The sequence below is a fragment of the Budorcas taxicolor genome, chromosome 15, assembly GCF_023091745.1.
Source record: "Budorcas taxicolor isolate Tak-1 chromosome 15, Takin1.1, whole genome shotgun sequence".
Taxonomy (NCBI): domain Eukaryota; kingdom Metazoa; phylum Chordata; class Mammalia; order Artiodactyla; family Bovidae; genus Budorcas; species Budorcas taxicolor.
The window spans coordinates 17,396,170-17,422,313 of NC_068924.1; the positions used below are offsets into that span (position 1 = coordinate 17,396,170).

Genomic DNA, 26,144 nt, shown 5'->3' on the forward strand with positions numbered 1-26,144 from the left:
AAAAAAGACAAACTGGTACTTAAGCACTAAAATGGGGAGCAACTTGCCCACTTAACCTTTCCTCAGTCAGTAATTGGAACTGAGTGATTGAAGGGGCTCCTCTGGATCCTAGTGATTTGACTTGAATTTCACAGTTGTTTAGGCTCTTTGAAAATTTAATATGGTCCTACATCTAGAAGTCCTGAAAATGATAGTAACAAAAAATTTATGTTCCTTAAGTACTTTTTCAATTGTTAAGAAATTTAGTATAGATGGAAACAGTTTTAATTTGGGGTCCAAATTTTAGAGATCAGTATTTTTAGTTAAGCGTGGGCGTTTAAGTTTAAAGAATGCTTTAAATGGCTTTTGGTCTTTTAAGTAAAGATCTCTATTTTTACTTCATAGTAATTTTCCTCATCTTACCCTGGAGAAAATTCTCGTGAGTCTCACTATGAAAAACTGTAAAGCAGCGATGAATTTTTTCCAAAGTGTGCCAGAATGGTATGTTTCCTAATGGAGTTCTGTGTTGTTTTAATTAACAAAGATAATAATTTTAGCAGAGTGGTAGCTACATCTTAAAAATTGTGAACCAAATTGGTCAATTAAAAAAATTATAACTGTTAGCAAGGGAAAATGTCTTAAGTAAAATTTCTTAAGTAAAATTTCTTAATTAAATTTCTTTTAATTCAATAATTATAATTTATGTTCTGTAGTGTATTTATGATGGGATATTAAGAACATAAACATCATGTGGGAAAGGGTTTTTCTATATGTCGAATAAAATCTGAATGACTACTTTAAAAACTAATGATAATTTAGTATAGGGAAAACAAAAATCTAAAAACCTCATTTTAGTCGATTGGCTCCAGAGGCTTATGTTTATCACTGTGACTGAAAATGATTCACTGGCATGAAGTTTTCTAGTCTTTCTCAAGAGGGCATAATATGAAATAAATCTACATTTTGGAGAAATGTGAAAAAAAGGGAAAAGTTTTCAGACAATTTGTTTTTCATTTTCTTTTCTTTATTTATTTGGGTGCCTCAAGTCTGAGTTGCAACACGTGGGATCTTTTATTGTAGCATACAGACTCTCGGTTTGGCACGTGGGCCCAGTAGTTGAGCTCTGTAGTCGTGGCAAGCAGGCTCCAGAGTGCACAGGCTTAGTGATTGCCACGTGAAAGCTTAGTTGCTCCACTGCATGTGGGATCTGACCGGGAGTCAAACCTGTGTCCCATGCATTGCAAGGCAGATTCTTAACCACTGGCCCACCAGAGAAGTCCCTTAGATAATGTTATTCTTGATGTTTATATCTATTGTTAATTAATGTTTTTTTAATACTTCCTGAATTTGCCTTTTAGATTGAATCTTTTATTTCTCTTGTCCATTTGTTAGTGAAATTGCTACTGAATAATAAAATTCAGTGTAAGTAGTTATCAAAATCCAAAGAAGAAAAGCATTGAAAGAATAATTCACTAATTACATGAGCAATCTTTGAATAAAATAGATTCAATGTTAATGCTAAGTTAATGTTTTATTTGATGCTTTATGAAGGTAAAGTAGTAGACAATTTGATCTTATAAATTGAAAATCTTACTTCTTTAAAGTGAGCAACACCAAAAAGATACAGAAGAACCTTCATTCTCAGAAGCTGAAGATCTGTTTCTTCAGACAACTTTTGACAAGATGGATTTTTTAACCATTGTGAAAGAACATACAATAGAAAAGCACCAATCCAGTGTAGGCTTTTCTGTCCACCAAAACCTCAAGGAGTCACTGGATCGCTATCTTTTGAGACTGTCAGAACAGCTTCTAAGTAACTACTCATCTGAGGTGAGCTTTTTCAAGAAGAGCTAAAGCCTATGTTTGATTCTACTTTGGTAGACTGTTAGGAAGGAGAAATAGGGTCAGGAAAGGCCCTAAGGATGATGAGAAGCTTACTTTTAAAAGCAAAGTAATAGCACATGTCTACAAATTGGGAAAAAACTTAGAATGAAAAAAGTAAATCTGAAGAAAAATAATTACTTTTTTAACCAGAAATTCTTACAGACATTAAAGAAGTAGATTTCTTTGGGTAGGTTAATGGGCAGTAATAATAGTTTTGAGCATACGAATTATTTGATGAAAAAGAACCTTAATTCAGAGGAGGGAAATTTTACAATAACAGAAAAGGACATAATTTAAACTAATCTATTAGATTTTGGTTGCACTTGAAAAGGGAGAGAAGTCATTGATAAATGAACTAACAGTCACCCATATTTACGCAGTCATTTAGTGATGTCTTACATATCATTTCTGATGTCATCTTAAAATCAAAAAATTCTCATTGTGTGTGCTGTTCTCTTACCAAAACTCCTATGTCTTTCTACCCATTTCCATGTGTTCAAATAATCCACATGTCAAAATCCTCATGAAAGCCTTTTTTGATAATCTCAGCCATGTATCTTTTAATTATCATGTTGTTGCTCAGTTGCTAAGTCATGTCTGACTCTTTGCAACCCCATGGAGTTGCATCCCAAGCTTTGCTGTCTTCCACTGTCTCCCAGAGTTTGCTCAGACTCATGTACGTTGAGTCAGTGATGCTGTCTAACTATCTCATCGTCTGCCACCCCCTTCTCCTTTTGTCTTCAGTCTTTCCCAGCATGAGGGTCTTTTCCAGTGAATCAGCTCTTCACATCAGGTGGCCAAAGGATTGGAGCTTCAGCTTTAGCATCAGTTCTTCTAATGAATATTCAGGGTTGATTTCCTTTAGGATTTACTGGTCAATCTCCTTGTTGTCCAGTGGACTCTCAAGAATCTTCTCCAGCACCATAATTCAAAAGCATCAATTCTTTGGCATTCTTTATGGTTCAGCCCTTACTCTGCACATGACTCCTGGAAAAGCTGTAGCTTTGACTATACAGACTTCTGTTGGCAAAGTGATATGTCTGCTTTTAATATGCTGTCTAGGTTTGTCATAGGAGCAAGCGTCTTTTAATTACATGGTTGCAGTCATCATCTGCAGTGATTTTTGGAGCCCAAGAAAATAAAATCTGTCACTGATTCTACTTTTTCCCCTTCTATTTACCATGAAGTGATGGAACCGGATGCCATGATCTTCATTTTTTGAATGCTGAGTTTCAAGCCAGCATTTTCACTCTTCTCTTTCACTTTTATCAAGAGGCTCTTTAGTTCCTCTTCACTTTATTTGCCATTGGAGTGGTATCATCTGTATATCTGAGACTGCTGGTATTTCTCCCAGTAATCTTGATTCCAGCTTGTGATTCATCTGGACCAGCATTTTGTATGATGAACTCTGCTTATAAGTTAAATAAGCAGAGTGACAGTATACAGCCTTGTCATACTCCTTTCTCAATTTTGAACCAGTCATTTGTTCCATGTCTGGTTCTAACTGTTGCTTCTTGATCTGCATATAGGTTTCTCAGGAGATAAGTAAGGTGGTCTTGTATTTACATCTCTTGAAGGATTTACCACAATTTGTTGTAATCCATACTGTCAAATAGCTGAGAAAAGAAGAGAAGGTGAAAGGCAAAGGAGAAAAGGACAGATATACCCATCTCAATGCAGAGTTCCAAAAAGTAGCAGGAGAGATAAGAAAGCCTTCCTAAGTGAACAATGCCAAAAAAAAAGGAAAACAATAGAATAGGAAAGACTAGAGATCTCTTCAAGAAAATTGGAGATACCAAGGGAGAATTTCATGCAAAAATGGGCACAATAACAGAAATGATATGGGCCTAATAGCAGCAGAAGATATTAAGAAGAGGTGACGAGAATATACAGAAGAACTATACAAAAAAGATCTTAATGACCTGGATAACCATGATGATGTGATCACTCACCTAAGCCATACATCCTGGAGTGTGAAGTCAAGTGGTCCTTAGGAAGCATCACTGAACAAAGCTGGTGGAGGTGATGGAATTCCAGCTGAGCTACTTCATAGCCTAAAAGATGCTGGTAAAGGGCTGCACTCAATACACCAGCAAATTTGGAAAACTTACCAGTGGCCACAGAACTGGAAAAGGTCAGTTTTCATTACAATCCCAAAGGAGGGCAATGCCAAAGAAGGTTCAGACTACCACACAATTGTACTCATTTCACATCCTAGGAAAGTAATGGTCAATATCCTCCAAGCTAGGCTTCAACACTGTGTAACTGAGAACTTCCAGATGTACAAGCTGGATTTAGAAAAGGTAGAGGAACCAGAGATCAAATTGCCAACATCCATTGGATCATAGAAAAGAGCAAGAGAGTTCCAGAAAAGCATCTACTTGTGCTTTATTGACTACGTTTGCTTTAATGAGAGTTGGACCATAAAGAAGGCTGAGCACGAAGAATTGATACTTTTGAACTGTGGTGTTGGTGAAGACTCTTGACAGTCTCTTGGACTTCAGGGAGATCAAACCAGTCAATCCTAAAGGAAATTAACCATGAATATTCATTGGAAAGACTGATGCTGAAGCTAAAGCTTCTAGCGCTTTTGCCACCTAGTGAGAAGAGCTGACTCATTGGAAAAGACACTGATGCTGGGAAGGATTGAAGGCAGGAGGATAAGGGGATGACACATGGTGAAATAGTTGGGTGACATCACCAGCTCAGTCGACATGAATTTGAGTAAGCTCCAGGAAATGGTGAAAGAGAGGGAAGCCTGGTGTGCTGTAGTCTGGGGTCGCGAAGAGTTGGACCCAACTGAGCAACTGGCCTTAACTGAACTGAATACTGTCACAGGCTTTAGCCTAGTTAATGAAACAGAAGTAGATGTTTTTCTGGAACTCCCTTGCTTTCTCCATGATTCAACGAATGTTGGCAGTTGAATCTCTGATCCTTCTGCCTCTTCAAAACTTACGTTTTACACCTGAAAGTTTCTAGTTCACATGATGTTAAAGTCTAACTTAAAGGATTTTGAGCATAACCTTGCTAGCATGTGAAATGAGTGCAGTTGTATGGTAGTTCGAATACTGTTTGGCATTGCCTTTCTTTGGGATTGGAATGAAGACTGACCTTTTTCAGTTCTATGGCCACTGGTGAAATTTCTCAATTTACTGACATTGAGTGCAGCATTTTAACAGCAGCATCTTTTAGGATTTGAAGTAGCTTAGCTGGAATTGCATCACCTCTACGAGCTTTGTTTTGTAGAATGCTTCCTAATGATATCCAGCTCTAGGTGAGGGACCACACCATCATGGTTATCCAAGTCATTAAGACCTTTTTGTATAGTTCTTCTGTGTGTTCTTGTATAGTTATTCTGCTTATCCTTGGACAAGAAAATGGCAACCCATTCCAGTGTTCTTGCTTGGAGAATTAATGGACAAAGGAGCCTGGCAGTCCATAGCGTAGCAAAGTGTCTGACATGACTGAACAACTATCACTTACTCACTCTGTATTCTTGCCGCCTCTTCTTAATGTCTTCTGCTTCTGTTAGGTCCTGACAGTTTCTGTCATTTATCGTGCCCATACTTGCATGAACTGTTCCCTTGATATCTCCTAATTTACTATGCTAGAAGCTCATTAAAGGGCATATATAATTTCTCTTGATCTTTGTATCTTCTTCAATACCTTATTATGCAATAAATGTTAAAGTATTTGTTGACTAAAATAAAACCTACAAGCTACTATGGCTAGATTCAGTAGCCATAATTTATGATCCAAAGAACCAGAGAGAGGACAACATGCCTATTTGATCTATCTTGCTCTTAATTACTGTCTTTCTTCTGGATTACAGTTACAACTACATTCATTACAGAGTAATGAGATCTCCTGTGTTTTTTCCTAAAATGCCATTTCATATAATATAGGAACAGAAAAATCTGAAAATCTTTTTTTTTGTTTGTAACGTTTGCACATTTCTTACATAATTCTATAAAATTGGTTGACAGTAGCTATTGGTAAAAATACCTTGTACTTGTCTGTGGAGTTTGAAAACTGAGTAAATCAAGGTCCTTATCTCTTAGAAGCTGAAAATGTCATTTTAATGTCTCTTTTTATGAATAAATCTGATTTCTGCTCATGTTCTAAGAATTATAGATAGTTATTTGCCTATCAGTTTTTTCTTTCTTTCTTCCTTACGTCAGATATTTAAGGACTTATGTGGGCAATACACTGAGCCACTTTTGAAAAAGATGTGTTACTTGGCCATCAGGACATACTTCTGTATGTCCTGAGAACCCTGGTTGTTACAGCTCTGCAGGGATCCTTTAGATGTTTTTTAGAGATGATCAGAATTATGGCACTATTAATTTATTTAACTATAGTTTTTAATGTGAAGACAAAATTTGCTCTTGCAAAAAACAATAGTACTCCAAATGATTTATGAAATGTATAAAATTTTTTATTCTGTATACTTAAACTTTTTATATTTTAAGACTTCAAATTCAGAGATGTTTGTCCGGTGTTCAAGTCTTTTGGTGGGTGTTCTTGGCTGCTATTGTTACCTGGGTGTCTTAGCTGAAGAGGAAGCATACAAATCAGAATTATTCCAGAAAGCCAAGGTAGGAAGATTTATATCAATAGTGTTTTGGATTAATTTGAATGAAATATATTCCTGGGAAAATTGGTATATTTGTTTGGAAAACAAACGATTATATAGGTTAACTGTTTAATTTATGTAGTCTGAGAGGAGGTAATACTATGTCTCTTTTCTCAAGATTTGAAATTATTTTAAGCCGATATAAATGCAGCAATTGAAATAATATCATGTTGAAAATTAATCTCATTAACAAAAATAAGGATTTTTATCTGTCCTTTTAAAAAGTTTTTCCTGGAGCAGTTATCCTAAAGAATTCTTAATTAAGCATTAGTCAAATAGTCTTTCTAAGCATGAAATTAACTCCTGTCTCTGGGTATTGTTTTGTCAGCTGTGTGATTTGTAAAGATAACATGGTATAAAATTTGTAGTTTTAAAAAAATTGTTCATTTTTAATTATGTAACCAAAATAACTTCTTGAAAGGATTAATTTTACCTGTTAAGTAAAACAAAAAAAAAAGCCTTCAATAAGCCTCGATTTTACCTGAAGTTTGGATTTTTCCTTCTTTTTTTCTTAATAGTCTCTAATGCAGTGTGCTGGAGAAAGTATCACTTTGTTTAAAAATAAGACAAGTGAAGAACCTAGAATTGTTTCATTGAGAAATATGATACATCTATGTACAAGTTGCTTACATAACTGTTCCAAGGTAAGATGTTCTTCCTGCTTGACAGTGTAGCCTCTCTAGGAGTTTAATAACTGGTTGATGTCCTTACTGTTTTGGGGGTCCATTCATAAGTTGAAATACTGATTTTAAATTAAGTTGATAAATTAAGGTGGTATTCAGATGAATAAAGCAACAGGTAATCTGAGTTTCTCATGAAACTAACTTCACAAAACTAATATTCTCAGGAAAGTTTCTGAGATTATCTTACTCCTTTTATATAATAGCTAATTGATAACTTATTGCCAGTGTACTTTCATTCATTTAATAAAAGCTTTTGGACTACCAGGTATGAGATAAACTATTCAGGCACATATGTTACCCTCTTCTGCCCAGATAGACTTACATAAAATTTAGTGGAAAGATTGCTGCTATGTGTAATCTTTGTTTTGATTTGAAGGAGGCCTGAGGGGTATTCAGGCCAGAGTATTGATAATAACTGGAAACATCTTCTAAAGGTAATGTTAAGTACATGGCCATATCAATATTACCAGCATATATTTTTAGAAGTTTTTTTGGGGGGGTTAAGAGGGGAAGGAGAGAGTGGAAGAATATATTGTAAGCTATGATTATTTCCTGTGTGTGTTTAGGGGCAGTAGCTGGTATTTTACTTTAATGTTGTTTGTGTCCAATACAAGATATTTGCTACAGTTATTATTACTTTAAGAAAAGAGGTTAGTATTTTTGAAGCAATCTATGTCTTTTTCCTAATAGTAAACTATTTATCCATGCTTATTCTGATAGAGAATTTCCAGTATAAAAGAAAATGTACATTTTATTCACTAAGAGAAAATATTATCTGTGAAGAATAATTGTTTTTATATCTTTGCTTGCTGTTTTCTCTTAATTACAGCACAGTCCAAATAAGATTGCATCTGGCTTCTTCTTACGATTATTAACATCAAAGCTAATGAATGACATTGCAGATATTTGTAAAAGTTTAGTAAGTATGCTTCCTGTTTTACTATCATATTTCATTGACTATAACATACTTTTTATAACTTTGAAGTTTCTTTGCAAAGGGATGTATCGCACAGTATATGGCATCTTATACTTTAAAAATGTGGAAATTTAATAAAGTTATTTGGTTTGCAGGGGAGAATGTATTTGCTTCTTATTATCAATACCATAATGCTTGTCTGTTAATTTCTCAATGAGTAATAATAGACCAAGTGGTTGGAAATTAATCATTCAGACTCAATACTTTTCTGTATAACGTCAGTTCAGTCTCTTAGTCGTGTCCGACTCTTTGCAACCCCATGCACGCCAGGCCTCCCTGTCCATCACCAACTCCTGGAGTCCACCCAAACCCATGTCCATTGAGTCGGTGATGCCATCCAACCATCTCATCCTCTGTCATCCATCTTTCTCCTGCCTTCAATCTTTCCCAGCATCATGGTCTTTTCAAATGAGTCAGCTCTTCGCATCAGGTGGACAAAGTATTGGAGTTTCAGCTTCAACATCAGTCCTTCGAATGAACACCCAGGACTGATCTCCTTTAGGATGGACTGGTTGGATCTCCTTGCAGTCCAAGGGACCCTCAAGAGTCTTCTCCAACACCACAGTTCAAAAGCATCAGTTCTTCGGCACTCAGCTTTCTTTACAGTCCAACTCTCACATCTATACACGACCACTGGAAAAACCATAGCCTTACTAGACGGACCTTTGTTGGCAAAGTAATGTCTCTGGTTTTTAATATGCTGTCTAGGTTGGTCATAATTTTCCTTCCAAAGAGTAAGCGTCTTATAATTTCATGGCTGCAGTCACCATCTGCAGTGATTTTGGAGCCCAGAAAAATAAAGTCAGCCACCGTTCCCACTGTTTCCCCATCTATTTGCCCTGAAGTGATGGGACCAGAAGCCATGATCTTGGTTTTCTGAATGTTGAGCTTTAAGCCAACTTTTTCACTCTCCTCTTTCACTTTCATCAAGAGGCTTTTTAGTTCCTCTTCACTTTCTGCCATAAGGGTGGTGTCATCTGCATATGTGAGCTTATTGATACTTCTTCTTCCGGCAATCCTGATTCCAGCTTGTGCTTCCTCCGGCCCAGCATTTCTCATGATGTACTCTGTATAAAAGTTAAATAAGCAGGGTTTCAATATACAGCCTTGACATACTCCTTTCCCTATTTGGAACTAGTCTGTTAGTCTATGTCCAGTTCTAACTGTTGCTTCCTGACCTGCATACAGGTTTCTCAAGAGGCAGGTCAGGTGGTCTGGTATTCCCATCTCTTGAAGAATTTTCCAGAGTTTATTGTGATCCACAGAGTCAAAGGCTTTGGCATAGTCAATAAAGCAGATATAGATGTTTTTCTGGAACTCTCTTATTTTTTTGATGATCCAGTGGATGTTGGCAATTTGAGCTCTGGTTCCTCTGCCTTTTCTAAAACCAGCTTGAACATCTGGAAATTCACAGTTCACATATTGCTGAAGCCTGGCTTGGAGAATTTTGAGCATTACTTGCGTATAACATACCAAAATTCAAAAGAATTCTCTATTCATAAAAACAAAAACATTACTAGACAAGCAACATATATTTTTCTTTTTCATATCAATGGCTTGCATACTTCTTTGTCTGGAACAGTGCCTGGCACATAGTAGATAGTCAAATATTTAATAAGTGAAAGAATATTCTGTAACTTGGTTATTTTCATTTAATGATAAATCTCGGTCATCTTTCCATGCTGCTTTATAGTTACTGTTTTCTTGTTTTGCAGCAATGTGGTGTTTTATTATATATGAAAATAGCATATATGTATTTTAACCCAACTGATCTTAATTAAAATTGTAAATGTTTTTTTTTTTTTCTCCAAAGAGTTCTGCAGTAAATTTCTTAGTTTTGTGTACTTCTTTTTGTGCCTCTGAAGGATGTAGGAAAATTTTAGAAATGGAATTTCTTGTTCAAATGGAATATGAATTTTATTGATACTTTTTGATAGATATTGTCATTGTCCTCCAAAATAGTCATGCTGTCCTCTATATAGTCATTATAATCTTACCTTCACCCTCATCAGTTTGCAGTTATATGAAGTTTCTTAATGTAAGAAGTCATTTGTAAAGATGTGCATTATTCTGCTATATAGACAGTACAGATTATATATCCATTTTATACATCTGATTCTTGAATTGTTTGATTAGGTCAATTTTAACTGCAGAGTGCTTCTGAAAGAAGCCAGCTTGAAACATCTTTCTTTCTCTTGTTTGAAGGCATTCATTATCAAAAAGCCTTTTGACTTTGGAGAAGTAGAATCACTGAAAGAAGATACTGATGAAAATCAAATGAGGATGGAGGATCAGTCATATGCAAGTCTATTTAATGATTCCCCTGCTAATAGTGTTACTGATGCAAATGAATCTGGAAAGAGCCAAATTACTATTGGTAAATACATTTTATTGCATGAGATTGTTTTTTTAACTTCTAGTATTATTTGATATTATAAGACTTCATATATACTATTTTGTGCTCATTTTATTTCCTTTTTGTGTAGTCATTTAGGATTGTTCCCTTTCATACAGTTTAGAATTATCTCACATTTAATTGAATTTATTGTCAGTTTCCTATTTTATTCTTCATGGGCTAATTTAAAATAATTGCTAAAGAATAAAAACATTTTTGGATAACTAAACATATTGGTTATTTGGAAATAATAAGCAGGATGTGCAAAAGCACCCATAATGCAATCGTTGTTTACCTTTTTTCTATTATTTCTACATAGACCCATATAATTCAAAATTATAATCAGCATCAATATTCAGATGCCTTTTTATACTTTTGTTTTCTTTTAACATTAACTGGAAACAGTTTTTTCATTTAGGTACTTGTGCTGTTGATAATCATACTTTTTAATGTCTGTATAATAGCGTATTTAACATATATACCATAATTTACTAGGCCATTTTTTTTATTGTCAGAAATCTACATCCCTTTCTAACGGTATTGCAGTGAATATTTGCCCATGTAGATTTTTCCATAGATTATTTTTTGATGACAGACTCCTAGAGTAACCTTTTATAAAGAATTTTGAAGCCTTTAGTGTGTAATCAAATTTATTATAGTTTTGCTTTCCATATATTTTTATTTCTTTTTCTGTTGTTCAGGGAAGATACTTGTGTTAATGTTCAATGTATGTTATTTTACACCTCTGTTAGCCTTTGTTTTTTCCCATCTCTGTTAGTCTTAATAAGTGCTTTTTATTTTTAGGTGCCATGAATCCTTTAGCTGAAGAACATCTATCAAAGCAAGATCTACTTGCTTTAGACATACTCAAGTTCTTGTGTATGTGTGTAACCACTGCTCAGACTAACACTGTGTCATTTAGGGCAGCTGATATTCGAAGGGAATTATTAATGTTAATTGATTCTAGCATGCTAGATCCTACGAGATCTCTTCATTTACACATGGTGAGTTCAGTGAAAGAAGTGCTTTGGGTGTACTTGATCTTGCTAGCTAAATGTAATGGACTGCCATATAAGAATCACATTGTACCTTTGAAGAATTGAAATTGCTTCCTTGAGAAATGAATCTGAGGCTGTTATAAAATACACTTTTAGTGTACTGTGAAAACATTTAAGTGGATACTGTAATATTAAGACTTGAATGGACTTTGGATAGATTTCTTTTCTTTGGGTATAATTTTTATAAATTATTTTAACCAGGCCAAGAAGTACAGACTCTGATTGTAAAAATAATACATAACATTGTTATTGAAGCCTGAGTCTTGCCTTGACCTTGGTTTATATGCTTTAAAATGTTTTAATGTAATTTCAAAGTGGCTATAAAGTTAAAATACTACAGAATGCCCTATATTTCATTCCTAAGCCTCTGTAGGTGACATTTTGCTACATTTGACTTATCCTTCTCTGCATGCTATACCCATACACACACACACACACACACACACACACACACACACACACACACACACTTTTTTCTGTACCATTTTGAGATTAAATATCACATATGATGCTGATTTACTTCAGTGTATATGTTCTAAAAACAGTGATGCTCTCCTATATAACTACAGTATCATCATCAAGAAATTAACATTGTACAGTTAATTATACATCAATTAACATTGGTGTATAGTCATCAAGAAACTAACATTGTATCATGTTAACTAATAAATATGATTGTTTATTAGTTCCCAGGTCTGTTCAGTTTCTTTCAGTGTGGAAGAGTTCTTTACTCTTTCCTTATCTTTCATGACTATTTTGAATAATATAGCTGCTGCATAGACTCCTACTGTTTGAATTTGTCTCATGTTTCCTCATTAGATTTAGACTTAATAAAAATAATCTCTTTCCTTTGCTTCCTTCATCAGCCTACTCCTTTACTGATAGATATCTCCAATTCCAATCCAGCACTGTAGAATTTATTTTTCTCTGTCCATATGTGTAGCTCTCTTTCTAACAGTAAGAAATCTGGCTTTCCACTTAACCTCAATGGATTTGTTTACTTAATATTATTGCATATAACTTATCTCCTGACCATGGGTCCTTAGCCCCAGTGCTGGTGAACATGTTGGGGGAGCTCCTGTCTCAGTGAGTATGCTGGATGAGTCTATGGTCATATCCCTAGTAACAGGCAGCAAGTTGGCAAACATGTCAGGTGATTTCCCCAGCCATGGGAAACATGCCGATTAGAATCCCTTGGAAATATTTAGGTTGAGACCCTGATAGAATTTCTTGTCATATTCTAGCTTTGGTGAGCATCCTGGCTGATCACCTAGCTCTGGCAAATATGCTTAGTTGAGTCCTGTTTGATCCCTTGGTTTCAAACCTGGCAACACTCTAGTAATGTCTCTAGCCCCAACCAGCTGGGAGGGCTGTATGCTTTTCTGGGGCTTTGATATTAAAAGTTATTTCAAGACACTCACTAATATCACACACGACTCTCATGGCAAATATTTAAAATGGTCCAACTGGATGCTGGGAGGGATTGGAGGCAGGAGGAGAAGGGGACAACAGAGGATGAGTTGGCTGGATGGCATCACTGACTCGATGGATGTGAGTCTGAGTGAACTCCAGGAGTTGGTGATGGACAGGGAGGCCTGGCGTGCTGCGATTCATGGGGTCGCAAAGAGTCGGACATGACTGAGCGACTGAACTGAACTGAACTTAATGGTCTTTTTATAATATCAGAAGGAGTAAGAAACATTTTTCTAAATATAAATGAACGGGGGGGGGGGGAAAGGATTCTGATTCTTAATACAGCAAGAAAATTATTTGACATGTCAGAAACTGGCTGCCTAGTTATAACTTGCAATTATACTAGTAGTTGCTCAGAAGCCTTTTACATTGTACCATGGAGAGCCTACAGGATGATAAGTCAGGGTATTTGAATTATTCACTGTGCATAATTATCTCTGCTTTCTAAAATTCATTAATAGAATAGTTTTTAACCATTGAAGTTTTAAACCTCAAGTATTGTTTTCAGAGGGCGGTGACATAGTTTCAGACTCTTGCTCAGGCAGTTAATCCCAACAGTGATAACAACTGTCACTCACTGAATGCTGTCAAAAAAATTTAGACCTTTACATGTATTTCCTTTCATCTTCACAGTAATCTGGCCGGGTAAGTGCTGTATCCTTATTTTACAGCTGAGAGTACAAAGAGGCAGATGACAAGGCAAGTTTAACCACACAAGTAGTAACATTGTGGTGCTAGGATTTGTATCCCACTCTCTTTGACTTCAAACGCTCCTGCTATTGCCTGATAAAAAAATTCACTGCTCAAGTGTGTATGTATAGGCACATGTATTTATATATAAGAATTTATGGTTTACATATATGTATTTAAGTGAATGATAAATAAATATCATTTGAAAAAAACCTAATTCTCCCCCCCTCCCCCCTCATCTTAGTATCTAGTGCTTTTAAAGGCGCTTCCTGGAGAAGAATATCCCTTGCCAATGGAAGATGTTGCAAAACTTCTAAAACCACTACCGTAAGACATTAAAACCATATAGAATATTCACTCTCAATTTATAAACCAAACTGGTGTGTTCTGTTATGCTGATAAAGTTAAATTTTTTCCACCACAGCAATGTGTGTTCATCTTATCACCGTGACCAAGATGTTTGTAAAACTATTTTAAACCATGTCCTTCACGTAGTGATGAACCTATGTCACAGAAATATGGATGATGAGAACACAAGGGATGCTCAAGGACAGTTTCTAACAGTGATTGGAGCATTTTGGTGGGTATAGATTATTTTATGGAGTTCTTGATTTTCTTTTGCCACTTTTGCATACAAATGCAAACTTTGCGTTTCTACTTTAGTGATTTCTTCTAATCCTTGAATGTAGCTATACATGTTTTTTAACAGTAGGGAAATGTAACTTGTATTTCCCTTCTTAATTGCTTGAAGACCTAAATTGTTTTCTGCTTAAGGCTTGGCTTCCTAAAGTGAGTTTACTGTATTTCTCTTTGAATTCTGAATCACTTAATAGTTTGACAAGTATGATGAATTGAAGCAAAGTGCAACAAGTCTAATAAATCAGTTGAGTAGTTTATATTCCTAAAGTGAACAAGTTGGCCTTGTCAGTATCTGATTGTTTCATGCACAGAGTCACAGTGTGAAATAATACTAAGATATTATAGAGGAGCATATATATGTAATTCAGAACCCTAATGCCATTTGGTGGGTTAGCATTTCTGAATCAGTACAGAATATAGTTTTTTAAATCTTTAATATACAACATTTAAAATGTTTTCCTTTTCAAGCATGTTTTCAATAACATGGTTAGCTGAAGTGTGATAGCCCCCAAATGAGGCATAATCATATGACACAAATACATTAAAATAAGCTGCTTTTCAAACCAATTTATTTTAGCTGGAATTTTTGAAAGGTGAGAATATTGGCATATACTGCATAGTGAGAATTAAATTTATCATGGAAAGTAATTTTGGAAGCTGCCTAGAATAATCTTAATGTCCAGTGATGATTTTTTTTTTTTGACTATGCTTTTACTGGAATAATTACTTGATATTAAGACATGTACTTAATTTCAGGCACTTAACAAAGGAGGGAAAAAGTACATTCTCTGTAAGAATGGCGCTAGTAAACTGCCTTAAAACTTTACTTGAGGTGAGTTATTCCACTTTAATTATTAGTAAGGTCTCCAGTGCTTTTAAAAGCAGTCTTTATTTCTGTTTGTTAATGGGTAGTTTTTCTCTTAGTATTTCACATTTAACTCAATTCATCTTTTCCCATAGGCTGATCCTTATTCAAAATGGTCTATTCTGAATGTAAAGGGAAAAGATCTTCCTGTAAATGAAGTATTTCCACAGTTTCTTGCTGATAATCATCACCAAGTTCGCATGTTGGCTGCGGAGTCAATCAATAGGTAATGGGTCAAGTATTCATGAAGTATCTGGAGTGCTGCAGATAGCAGTTCAGTGTCTAGCACAGTTATAGCTCACTAGCGGTGATATTAAAATATGATTACTAAGCACAGACTGTATGCATGGCATTGTTTTTAATTAACTCTGACAGCTCTTTCACTTAGATATGATTATTTTATCTAATTTAGTAACAAAAATTCTGTGGCTTAGACAGATAAAGTAAGGTGGTAAGTGCCATACATCTAGTAAGTGGTTGAGATGTGTCTACTCCCAATTAGAGACACAGGGCTTTTAGGTATTAGAGAGATTTTACATGAGTTTATAAAATGAAAATTAGCACATTTTACGTTTTGCTAATTATAATCATATGTATTCAAGTGAACATAAAATTAGGCATTGGAGTGATTCTCCCACAAGAATGTGTTTTATGTTTGAGTACCTAAAGAAGCCTTTGACTGTGTGGATTACAACAAGCTGTAGAAAATTCTGAAAGGGATGGGAATACCAGACCACCTCACCTGCCACCTGAGAAACCTATCTGCGAGTCAAGAAACAGCGGTTAGAACCAGACATAGAACAACGGACTGGTTCAAAATTGGGAAAGGCATACATCAAGGCTGATCGTTGTCACCCTTATTTAACTTATGTGCAGAGTACGTCATGAGATTCTGGGCTGGATGAAGCACAAGCTGGAATCAAGATTGCCAGGAGAAATGTCAACAACCTCAGATGTACAGATCACACCACTCTAATGGCAGAAAGTGAAGAGGAACTAAAGAGTCTCTTGATGAAGGTGAAAGAGGAGAGTGAAAAATCTGGCTTAAAACTCAACATTCAAAAAACTAAGATCACGGCATCTGGTCCCATCACTTACGGCAAATAGATGGGGATAAAAGTGGAAATGGTGACAGATTTCGTTTTCTTGGGCTCCAGAATCATTGCAGACAGTGACTGTGGCCATGAAATTAAAAGATGCTTGCTCCTTGGAAGAAAAGCTATGACAAACCTAAATAGCATATTAAAAAGCAGAGACATCACTTTGCCAACAAAAGTCCGTCTAATCAAAGCTATGGTTTTTCCATTAGTCATGTATACATATGAGAGTTGGACCATAAAGAAGGCTGAGTGCCAAAGAATGGATGGTTTCGAACTGGTGTTGGAGAAGACTCTTGAGAGTACCTTGAACAGCAAGGAGATTCCTAAAGGAAATCAACCCTGAATAGTCATTGGAAGGACTGATGCTGAAGCTGCTTTGGCCACCTCATGCCAAGAGCTGACTCACTGGAAAAGAGCCTGATGTTGGGAAAGATTGAGGGAAAGAGGAGAAGGGAACAACAGAGGATGAGATGTTTGGTTGTTATCACTGACTCAATGGACATGAGTTTGAGCAAACTTACGAAGGACAGGGAAGCCTGACGTGCTGTATTTCATGGGTTCACAAAGATTCGCACATGATTTAGCAACTGAACAACAATAACAACCTGAAGAAGCAAATATTAAATTTTAGGAACTGCATGTTTAATGGGTTATTAAGTTGATTTTGAAACTCCAGAGTGTAACCTACCTCTGCCTTTCCCACCTCACTCTCCTATAAAGAAAATCTCTCTGCTTTATTTTTCTCTATAGCATTTATCACCAGTTGAAATATTAATTTTAACACATTTATCTAGGATATGAGCTCGAGAGAGTGTTTGTCTTTGTCTCTTTTCCTGTGTATTTAGCACCTAAAATAACACTTGGAATGTGCCAGGTGTTTAATACTTTGTAAAATCAATGAATATTTGAAAAAAAATTACATTATGCTTAAAACATCAAAGCTAAAAATCAGTTGAACAGTTTTTATGTTCAAATGTAGATGACCAATAATTAAAGAACACTGAAGAAATTACCACACAGTCACATAAATACACGTGTTAGAACACATGATGTGTCCAAAATTTTGATATTCTGAAAATAATGTTTTCCTAGGTCAGAAACATGTCTAACTCCTCAGGTTTAGGACTATTTTTAGTAAAATCACAGTGCATTGTAATGTTTGCTAATGTGTGCTTTATTTCAAATACTTAAAAAAGAAAATATGTACAGAAATTAAAGACCTAGGGTTACAGAGGATAACAAGTTGAATATAATAAAGCAGTGTAGTGCTGACATTTAAAAAATCTCTTAGGATTCAAAAATGCATAAATTCATGAACAGCATGAACATATTTATTTATTTATTGGTTGTTTACTTGTTAGATATTTAATATTAAGCTGCTGAAGAGAGATTGGAGAAACTGAGGAATGAGAGAAATACCAAAAAGTTGATACATTCATATGTTTTGATTAATATAAAAGGGTAAAAGACAAAATAGGCTAAAGAGTTGTCCTCAAATATGATGTTATATTATGCGAAAAAGCACTAATCAGCTGTCCTCTACCACATAAAAATAATTTTAATGGAACATCAAGACATTAAAGCTAATACCTTTTAGAAAGTGAAAGTCGCTTAATCGTGTCCAACTCTTTGTGACCCCATGGACTGCACAGGCCAGAATACTAGAGTGGGTAGCCTTTCCCTTATCTAGCGGATCTTCCCTACCTAGGGATCGAACCCAGGACTCCTGCGTTGCAGACAGATTCTTTACCAGCTGAGCCTACAGAGAAGCCCAAGAATTCTGGGTAGCCTATCCCTTCTCCAGCAGATCTTCCCAACATAGGAATTGAACCAAGGTCTCCTGCATTGCAGGCAAATTCTTTACCAACTGAGCTATCAGGGAAGCAATAACTTTTAAGTTGTGATTAAATGTTAGACAGGTTGATGTAAGAGCCTGTGGCGGCTTCTTGTTGATATTTTACCAGAGGACAATTTTTTTTTCTGGTTAGTTTGCATTCAGGGATATTCAAGTTTGGGCAATAAGCTAAAATCTTTTGAGATACTTTTCAGTTCTAGGAGAAAATGGGATGTTTGGTAAAGGTCCTAATATTAGAAGCTTTGAACCTACTAGACTTAATTTCCTTGGTCTTTTGAAAGAAGACCTAATATGTTAGTATGTCTCACAAAGTGATGTGAGTACACGGGTGTACCCCTGGCGGATTCATGTTGATGTATGGCAGAACCAGTACAGTATTGTGAAGTGGTTAGCCTCCAATTAAATAAATTTATATTAAAAAAAACAGAGAAAGTAACCTCAAATAAACTAAATATACAAAAAAAAAGACCTAATATGTTAGTATGTCTCACAAAGTGATTTATTTTTGCCCTGTAAATATGCTTTGGAAAGTAAAGATTAAAAATCATTTCACTTTTTGCTTTTTTTTTTTTAAGATTGTTTCAGCATATAAAACGAGGTTCTTCCACATTGAAAGCACTTCCTTTGAAGCTTCAGCAAACATCTTTTGAAAATGCATACTTTAAAGCTCAGGAAGGAATGAGAGAATTGGTAATTTTATTAATATATATTTGTTATTATATATACTTTCTATAAATATGCCATATGTTATTTTACCAAGTTTGGCCTAAGGTAGTTTATATGTAATTGTTCATAGTTAGACTAGAACAGCTATATGAATTGATTGAAATTGCTTCATTTATAGGTCAAAATTGGTTTAATAATGACAGTTTCTTTTGGTTCAACTTATATGCAGCATTTTTGTGGGAAACATGGAATTTACTGAGTTATTATGGGAGTATAAATGGCTTATTTTTTAGCTTAAAATTTTATTTCATAAGATCTGATTGAAAGCTAATTCACAACAGGTAACAATAGAAAGAAATGGATTGAGAAAAAAAGTTCTAATTGGGAAGATCAAATTATCTTTGTCTTCTCTAATGAACCTTATTATTTTCATATTTTTCTGTAGAATAATATCTTTTCTTCAAATGGCAGAAGTTGTCTTAGTGGTAGAATTTATTCATTCATATATGCCTTGATGGGTTTGTTAAAAGTATGTGAAGCAGTTACCCAAATGATTATATGTTCTACAATAGCACAAAACTGAAAAGCAGAATCGCATGAAAAAAAAAATGTGAATTTTGAAAAAGATTTCAAGAGATTACAAAAATGAGTGTAAATAATATAAAATTTACTAGAGATAACATATATGATATATTTTAAAATCAGCAGGTCATGTACAAAAAGAGAAAACACTGACCTGACAGCAGTTTATTTGGAGAAAGACTTGAGAAATTTTACATCTTGAGAGCATAATATGAACCAACATTGTAATGGCTATCAAAAAAAGCAAATTCCATCTTAGATGTCAGTAACAGAAGCAGACTGTAATGAACTAGTATATAAGAAGAACTTGAATGTTCTATTCATTTAGAGGGCAGCTGGTTTTGTTCCCAGTAAAAGTAAATCTTTAACTAAAATGTTAGAGAGTCTCTAGACCTATCTCTCATATAGAACAGGTAAAGGAGTTGACTTCCTGGGAACATCATAACTATTTTTAAACATGTCAGTGATTGCCATTTAGTAAAGGAATTAGGTCCTTACTTTTTCTTGTACCAAAAATAGAAATAGGATCAGTGACTGGCAGTTTTTTCTAAAAGTGAAAATAAACTTCTATCAATTATAGTAAGTCAAAAAAATGTTTATGGCTGTTGGAAGAGTTTAATGATTGATTGTTAAGCTAGAAGCATGTATCATTTTATCTAGTAGTATGACTTTATTAGGTTTTTTTGGTGATATCTATGATATTTTTAAAGGATAAAGAGCTATATATATTAAGTTATAATGGTAATAAGATGGTAAAACATCTTAGAATGTAATACTTGGTTGTTGGTGAGATTTTAGTCTTGCTCACATTCCTGCAGTTACTTTTTTTCTCTTCTTTTTTCTTCAAAGTGCTTTATACTTCATTGAAATGTTTGACGATTCTTATTCTGTGAGGTGTTATCAACAGCAGTCTTTCCCACTGTAGCAACTTTGGTCCTTTCTCATAATCTCTTTAACTCCATCACTATGGGATTTAAAACTGTTCACTGGCTGTTTAGATGTTGTTGTGGTATTCTTTGGTGTTAGCCTGGTTGGTTTATTTGGAATATTTAAATATTTACATTACATATTGTTTAAAAAATTCTAAAGTCCCACAGAACTGAAAACTCTGAAAGTTTGGATGAGATTTGTAATAGAAAAGCCACTTTACTGATGATGATAGCTGTGGTGTTACACTGTAGCCCTGTCTGTGAAAAGCAGGCTTTATTCGCCCTATGCAAGTCGGTGAAAGAGAATGGACTAGAGCCTCACCTCGTTAAAAAGGTATGTATGTATGAATATTTTTATTATAATCATCCTTGGATAACTTTTAAACAATTAAAGCTAGATTTTAAATATGACATTTATTAAAGAGTTGAAGATGGTTTTAATTTTTAGATTTGGAATATTGGAAAGCAGTAACTTGTAAGAGAGTATATTTATTTGTATACAGTGTCATTTTTTACATTCAGTTTAAGAGTATTTCACAAGACTGTCATTGAACTAATAAGAGTGACTTGTCATCATTCAGACCAGACCCTCTCGGATAGTATTTTTTTGGGAAAATACATGGAGATAAAAAAGCAATACATATTTTGCCTGGTGGATTATGGAGCACAACCTTGGAATCTAGTGGGGCAAGAAGTCCAAATTTTAGATATGGGAAGCTTTTAAGTTGCATGATTAGAAAGACCAGGGTCCAGTGTTGTAGAATGTTTGCTCCCGCCCCTGGTCCAACACCTCAGCACTCATGGTTTGAGAAGTTCCAGGCCTTTCCATCCTTTATTTTTACATGAAAAACCAATGATTGATCATGGCTTGATGTAACTAGCATGGTTTCCAGTGGAACTTTTTCCCCAGGTTTGATCCTTGGGTGGGGAAAATCCCCTGGAGAAGGATCTTCCCCACCCAGTGGGAAATCCCTTGGACAGAGGAGTCTGGTGAGCTACAGTCCATGGGGTTACAAAAGAGTCAGACATGACTTTGTGACTAAATAACAACAACAGCAGCATAGATAAGTTAATCAAGGGATAGAAAAGTTACATGAATGCTCAAAGCCATACTGTAAATAAAATTAAGGATGTAAGTAGTTCATTATTTCATTATTAAAACATTGACTTCTTTTTTGATTTGTATAGGTTTTAAAGAAAGTTTCTGAGACTTTTGGATATAGATGTTTAGAAGATTTCATGGCTTCTCATTTGGATTATTTGGTATTGGAATGGCTAAATCTTCAAGATCCTGAATACAGTATATCTTCTTTTCCTTTTATTTTATTAAATTACACAAACATTGAAGATTTCTATAGGTAGGTTTGCATATGGCACATATGAAAGATATTTAAAATTAGGTATTAATGATATTATGAGAATTAAGACAGCTTTTATAAATGAAAGCATATTGAAGGTTATCAGTTAACTTAGGATCTGGTCCTAGCTGTGCCAGTAAGCCAGTTACATGACTTTAGGCAAGCCACAAGAACACCCACTGGGTCTTGGTTTCTTACTGTAAAGTTTCTTACTGGAGTTATTGGAGTAGAAAATGTCAACCCTCTCCAGTATTCTTGTCTGGAAAATCCCATGGACAGAGGAGCCTGACAGGCTACAGTCTATGGGGTCTCAAAGAGTGGGACATGACTGTGTGCACACACAAGGATGTATAGAGATCTTTAAGGTCTGTTTCAGCTTTAATATTTAATAATTTTCCCTGTGAAAAATCAAAGATAAATTATTGGTGGCTGATTATTTTTGCCCTGTTTTTCTTTTCTCCTGTTTGAATGTAGGCCATTTAGTTATTTCTGTATGATTTAAAGTTTAATATACAGGTATTTATTTTGCTAACTCCCAAGTCTGAAGAGAATTTTGAAAATGGAGTGGTTTGAAACAACTAAATAATAATGCTTAAATATCAGGATATGGGAAGGCAATCTGTAATTGTTTAATAGTCCTTATTCGGAGAAGGCAATGGCAACCCAGTCCAGTACTCTTGCCTGGAAAATTCCACGGATGGAGGAGCCTGGTAGGCCACAGTCCATGCGGTAGTGAAGAGTCGGACATGACTGAGTGACTTTACTTTCATGCATTGGAGAAGGAAATGGCAACCCACTCCAGTGTTCTTGCCTGGAGAATCCCAGGGACGGGGGAGCCTGGTGGGCTGCCGTCTATAGGGTTGCACAGGGTCAGACACGACTGAAGTGACTTAGCAGCAGCAGCAGCAGCAACAATAGTCCTTATTGCTTGTTCATTTTGCCAATATCTACATTTATTCTTTGAATTTATAAATTGCTTTCACCTTTCACTATATAATAATTTTGCATAAAGATTATATAGAAGAAATAAATATAAATTCATTTTCACTTGTTTTTCATCATGCCTTTAGGGTGATAATACTCTTAATATCTCTGGTTTTTTTAGTGTGACTATTTAAAATTTACTTAACTTCATGTCTTTATTTATAGAGTAAGAATGCTTAATGATCTAGATAAAGTGATGCTCTAAGCTTATTAAACCATTTTATTTATTTTATTTATTTTTTTGCCCACACCACATGACTCAAGGAATCTTTACTTTCCTGACTAGGGATTGAACCCATGGTGGAAGCATTGGAGTCCACTGGAACACCAGGAATTTCAAAACCATTCTGTTATTTTAAGGACCATATTATAAAGTTTTACTTTGAAAAGTTATATTTTTAATGTATGTTTTTAATTTTTATATTTTTAGGTCTTGTTATAAAATTTTGATTCCACCTCTAGTGATTAGAAGTCATTTTGATGAAGTAAAGTTAATTGCTAATCAAATTCAAGAGGATTGGAAAAGTCTTCTGACAGACTCCTTTCCAAAGATTCTTGTAAATATTCTTCCATACTTTGCTTATGAGGGTACAGAAGACAGTGGGATGGCACAGCAAAGAGAGACTGCTACCAAAGTCTATGATATGCTTAAAGATGAAAGCTTATTAGGAAAACAGGTATGACTTCAATATTTACAATACCTTTTTTCCCATAGTTGATCTGAGGTGTAACTTCAGGCTATTCATCACTTATGCAATTAAATTTAATATTTTATGATAATCACTATCTCACATAGGCAATCCATTAATTTTTTTGTTATTGTACAGTGTTGTCTCCTCTTGATTGGTTTTTAAATGTTTTTAATCAGGAATTTTCTTTTTAACTTTGGAAAATTTTACCACATTTTCCTTGTAAAATATCATTTTCATTGGCAGTAATACATGAATACAAACTGGTTATTAAATTCAAGCAATGCTGAACAAGGTATAGAAAATCTTCACTTTCTCTTGACTATCATTTAGCCCTTCATTTTTGAAGGAAGAGTACAATCCCATGTTCCCATTCTCTGCTTTTTCCATGGCATTTACTACCTTCAAATATATGATGTAGCTTACTTATGAATTATGTTCATTGGTTTTTATCAACCTTCTCCACTATAAGTACTTGTAAAGGTCGGATTTTTCTTCTTTTTTCTGATGTATCCCAACTATCTAGTATATATCAAGTACTCATTATTTGATGAAAGGTGGAGTCAAGTTAAAAAGGACCTAACAGCTTGTTTCTTTTATAGTAATTTATACATATCTACAATTATTTGAGGCAACTTATATTCAGATACATATATAAACTTTTTAAAGTGAAAGAAAATTGGTCTCTCCACTTTTTAACATAAGCAAAGGAAGACTAACAAAGCTTGGTCAATGTTACTATTACAATTGGATAAACTTCATCAGACTCTTTTTTCATTGCCTAGTTATCTGTGACCAGCAAGTCTCTTAGTTGCTTAGGTGGGCTATTCCTATTCAGAGCTGGTTGTAAGTCTGTAGGCTGGAGGAAGATGGTGAGCAGTGGTGCTCCCTCCCTAAAAGGCAGTTGGAACAGAATGTTGGCTTGCCAAAGGGTATGGAATTAATGAGAGGCAGTCTGCTTCCAGACCCTTTCACCCAATCTTCCAGCTTAGACTTCTGAGCAGATCTACTCTTATATGTATTCAAATCAAAAGAAAGCAATTTTGAGTCAGAATAAGTCTAGATGGGAAATGTGATTACATTAAACCCTGATTAAAACACTAGTCTCAAGAACAAAGAGAGCTAAAAATCAAAAATAATTTCTTAGTTTCTTTGTTAAAGACATAAATTTTTATTTGTCTCAGTTTCATTTAGCATCATTGTTTTAAGTTAATTTTTTTCTCTGTTTCTCTAATATGCAGTTTATCTAAATCAATCCAGATTCTTTTTTCTGTGGATAAGTGATGGTACCACTGTTATCAATCTTTCAGTCTTCTATAACTGTCAGGTGTTGAATGCCTAAAATATATAGTTATGAGATTGTTTATGTATACCTAGATATCTGAATTTTTTTGAATTATTTTTATGTACCTTTAGCTTAAACGTTAGAGATTTACTTGTAAGAAAATTATATAAAATTAAGGAAGTCAAGTTGTCACCTATGTGCAGGGAAACTCACTAATTTTTCCTCTGATATTAATCAGACTTTGCCAGTTTGTCTTACTAATTCCAGATATACTGGAAATAGGGCTGGATTTTTAAAAGGGCTGAAACCTTGGAATTGATGATATGATGTAACTAATGTTATGTTACAGGGAAAGGCTAAGATCTTTACATTAGATTTCTGTTGTGCCACATTCTGGAATATTTTTGCTGTTAGGAAGGGTTTCCAAATCTCTGTGTGGAAAAGGTAAAGATAGTAAATTAGCCCATTTGCCTTTTGGTTTAAAGCACTGTAATTCATTACTTGGAGAGCTAACAAAAAACACCTTTTAAGACTTTATAGTTCTCATTCATTTGGCTGAGGTGTAATGTCATACACCCACTCTTTTTATTTAGAGAACTTATGCCTTTTGTGACGCTGCCTGTAGCAAGAAGTGGGTGATGAAGAGTCTGTTCCTGTCCAGGAGGATTTTTACCTAGTATTAATGACATGGGAAATAGATGGGGAAACAGTGTCAGACTTTTTTGGGGGGGGCTCAAAAATCACTGCAGATGGTGACTGCAGCCATGAAATTAAAAGACGCTTACTCCTTGAAAGAAAAGTTATGACCAACCTAGATAGCATAGTCAAAAGCAGAGACATTACTTTGCCGACTAAGGTCCGTCTAGTCAAGGCTATGGTTTTTCCAGTAGTCATGTATGGATGTGCGAGTTGGACTGTGAAGAAGGCTGAGCGCTGAAGAATTGATGCGTTTGAACTGTGGTGTTGGAGAAGACTCTTGAGAGTCCCTTGGACTGCAAGGAGATCCAGCCAGTCCATTCTGAAGGAGATCAGCCCTGGGAATTTCTTTGGAAGGACTGATGCTAAAGCTGAAACTCCAGTACTTTGGCCACCTCATGCTGGAGCTGGAAAAGACTCATTGGAAAAGACTCTGATGCTGGGAGGGATTGGGGGCAGGAGGAGAAGGGGACGACAGAGGATGAGATGGCTGGATGGCATCACGGACTCATGGACGTGAATCTGAGTGAACCCTGGGTGTTGGTGATGGACAGGGAGGCCTGGCGTGCTGCGCTTCATGGGGTCGCACAGAGTCGGACACGACTGAGTGACTGAACTGAACTGAATGACGTGGGTAGCAGCTAGCCTCAGAATTTGGGAAATCAATGAAGTTGGAATCTGGAGGAAAGATATGCAGGGAACAAAGGGTTGATAATTGCCAG

At 35.2% G+C, this 26,144-nt stretch overlaps 1 protein-coding gene across 1 annotated transcript in view; it reads left to right on the forward strand.

The window, feature by feature from the left end:
* ATM (ATM serine/threonine kinase) overlaps window positions 1–26,144 on the forward strand; it is a 141,915-nt gene that overhangs the window by 28,357 nt on the left and 87,414 nt on the right. The window contains exons 11-25 of the mRNA XM_052652907.1: window positions 385–480; window positions 1,584–1,809; window positions 6,336–6,461; window positions 7,018–7,143; window positions 8,012–8,101; window positions 10,364–10,535; window positions 11,358–11,557; window positions 14,019–14,101; window positions 14,199–14,354; window positions 15,170–15,245; window positions 15,374–15,504; window positions 18,809–18,923; window positions 20,571–20,744; window positions 21,599–21,768; window positions 23,183–23,429. Of these exons, the coding sequence (XP_052508867.1) occupies window positions 385–480; window positions 1,584–1,809; window positions 6,336–6,461; window positions 7,018–7,143; window positions 8,012–8,101; window positions 10,364–10,535; window positions 11,358–11,557; window positions 14,019–14,101; window positions 14,199–14,354; window positions 15,170–15,245; window positions 15,374–15,504; window positions 18,809–18,923; window positions 20,571–20,744; window positions 21,599–21,768; window positions 23,183–23,429 (2,188 nt within the window). The remainder of the gene's footprint in view (window positions 1–384; window positions 481–1,583; window positions 1,810–6,335; window positions 6,462–7,017; window positions 7,144–8,011; window positions 8,102–10,363; window positions 10,536–11,357; window positions 11,558–14,018; window positions 14,102–14,198; window positions 14,355–15,169; window positions 15,246–15,373; window positions 15,505–18,808; window positions 18,924–20,570; window positions 20,745–21,598; window positions 21,769–23,182; window positions 23,430–26,144) is intronic.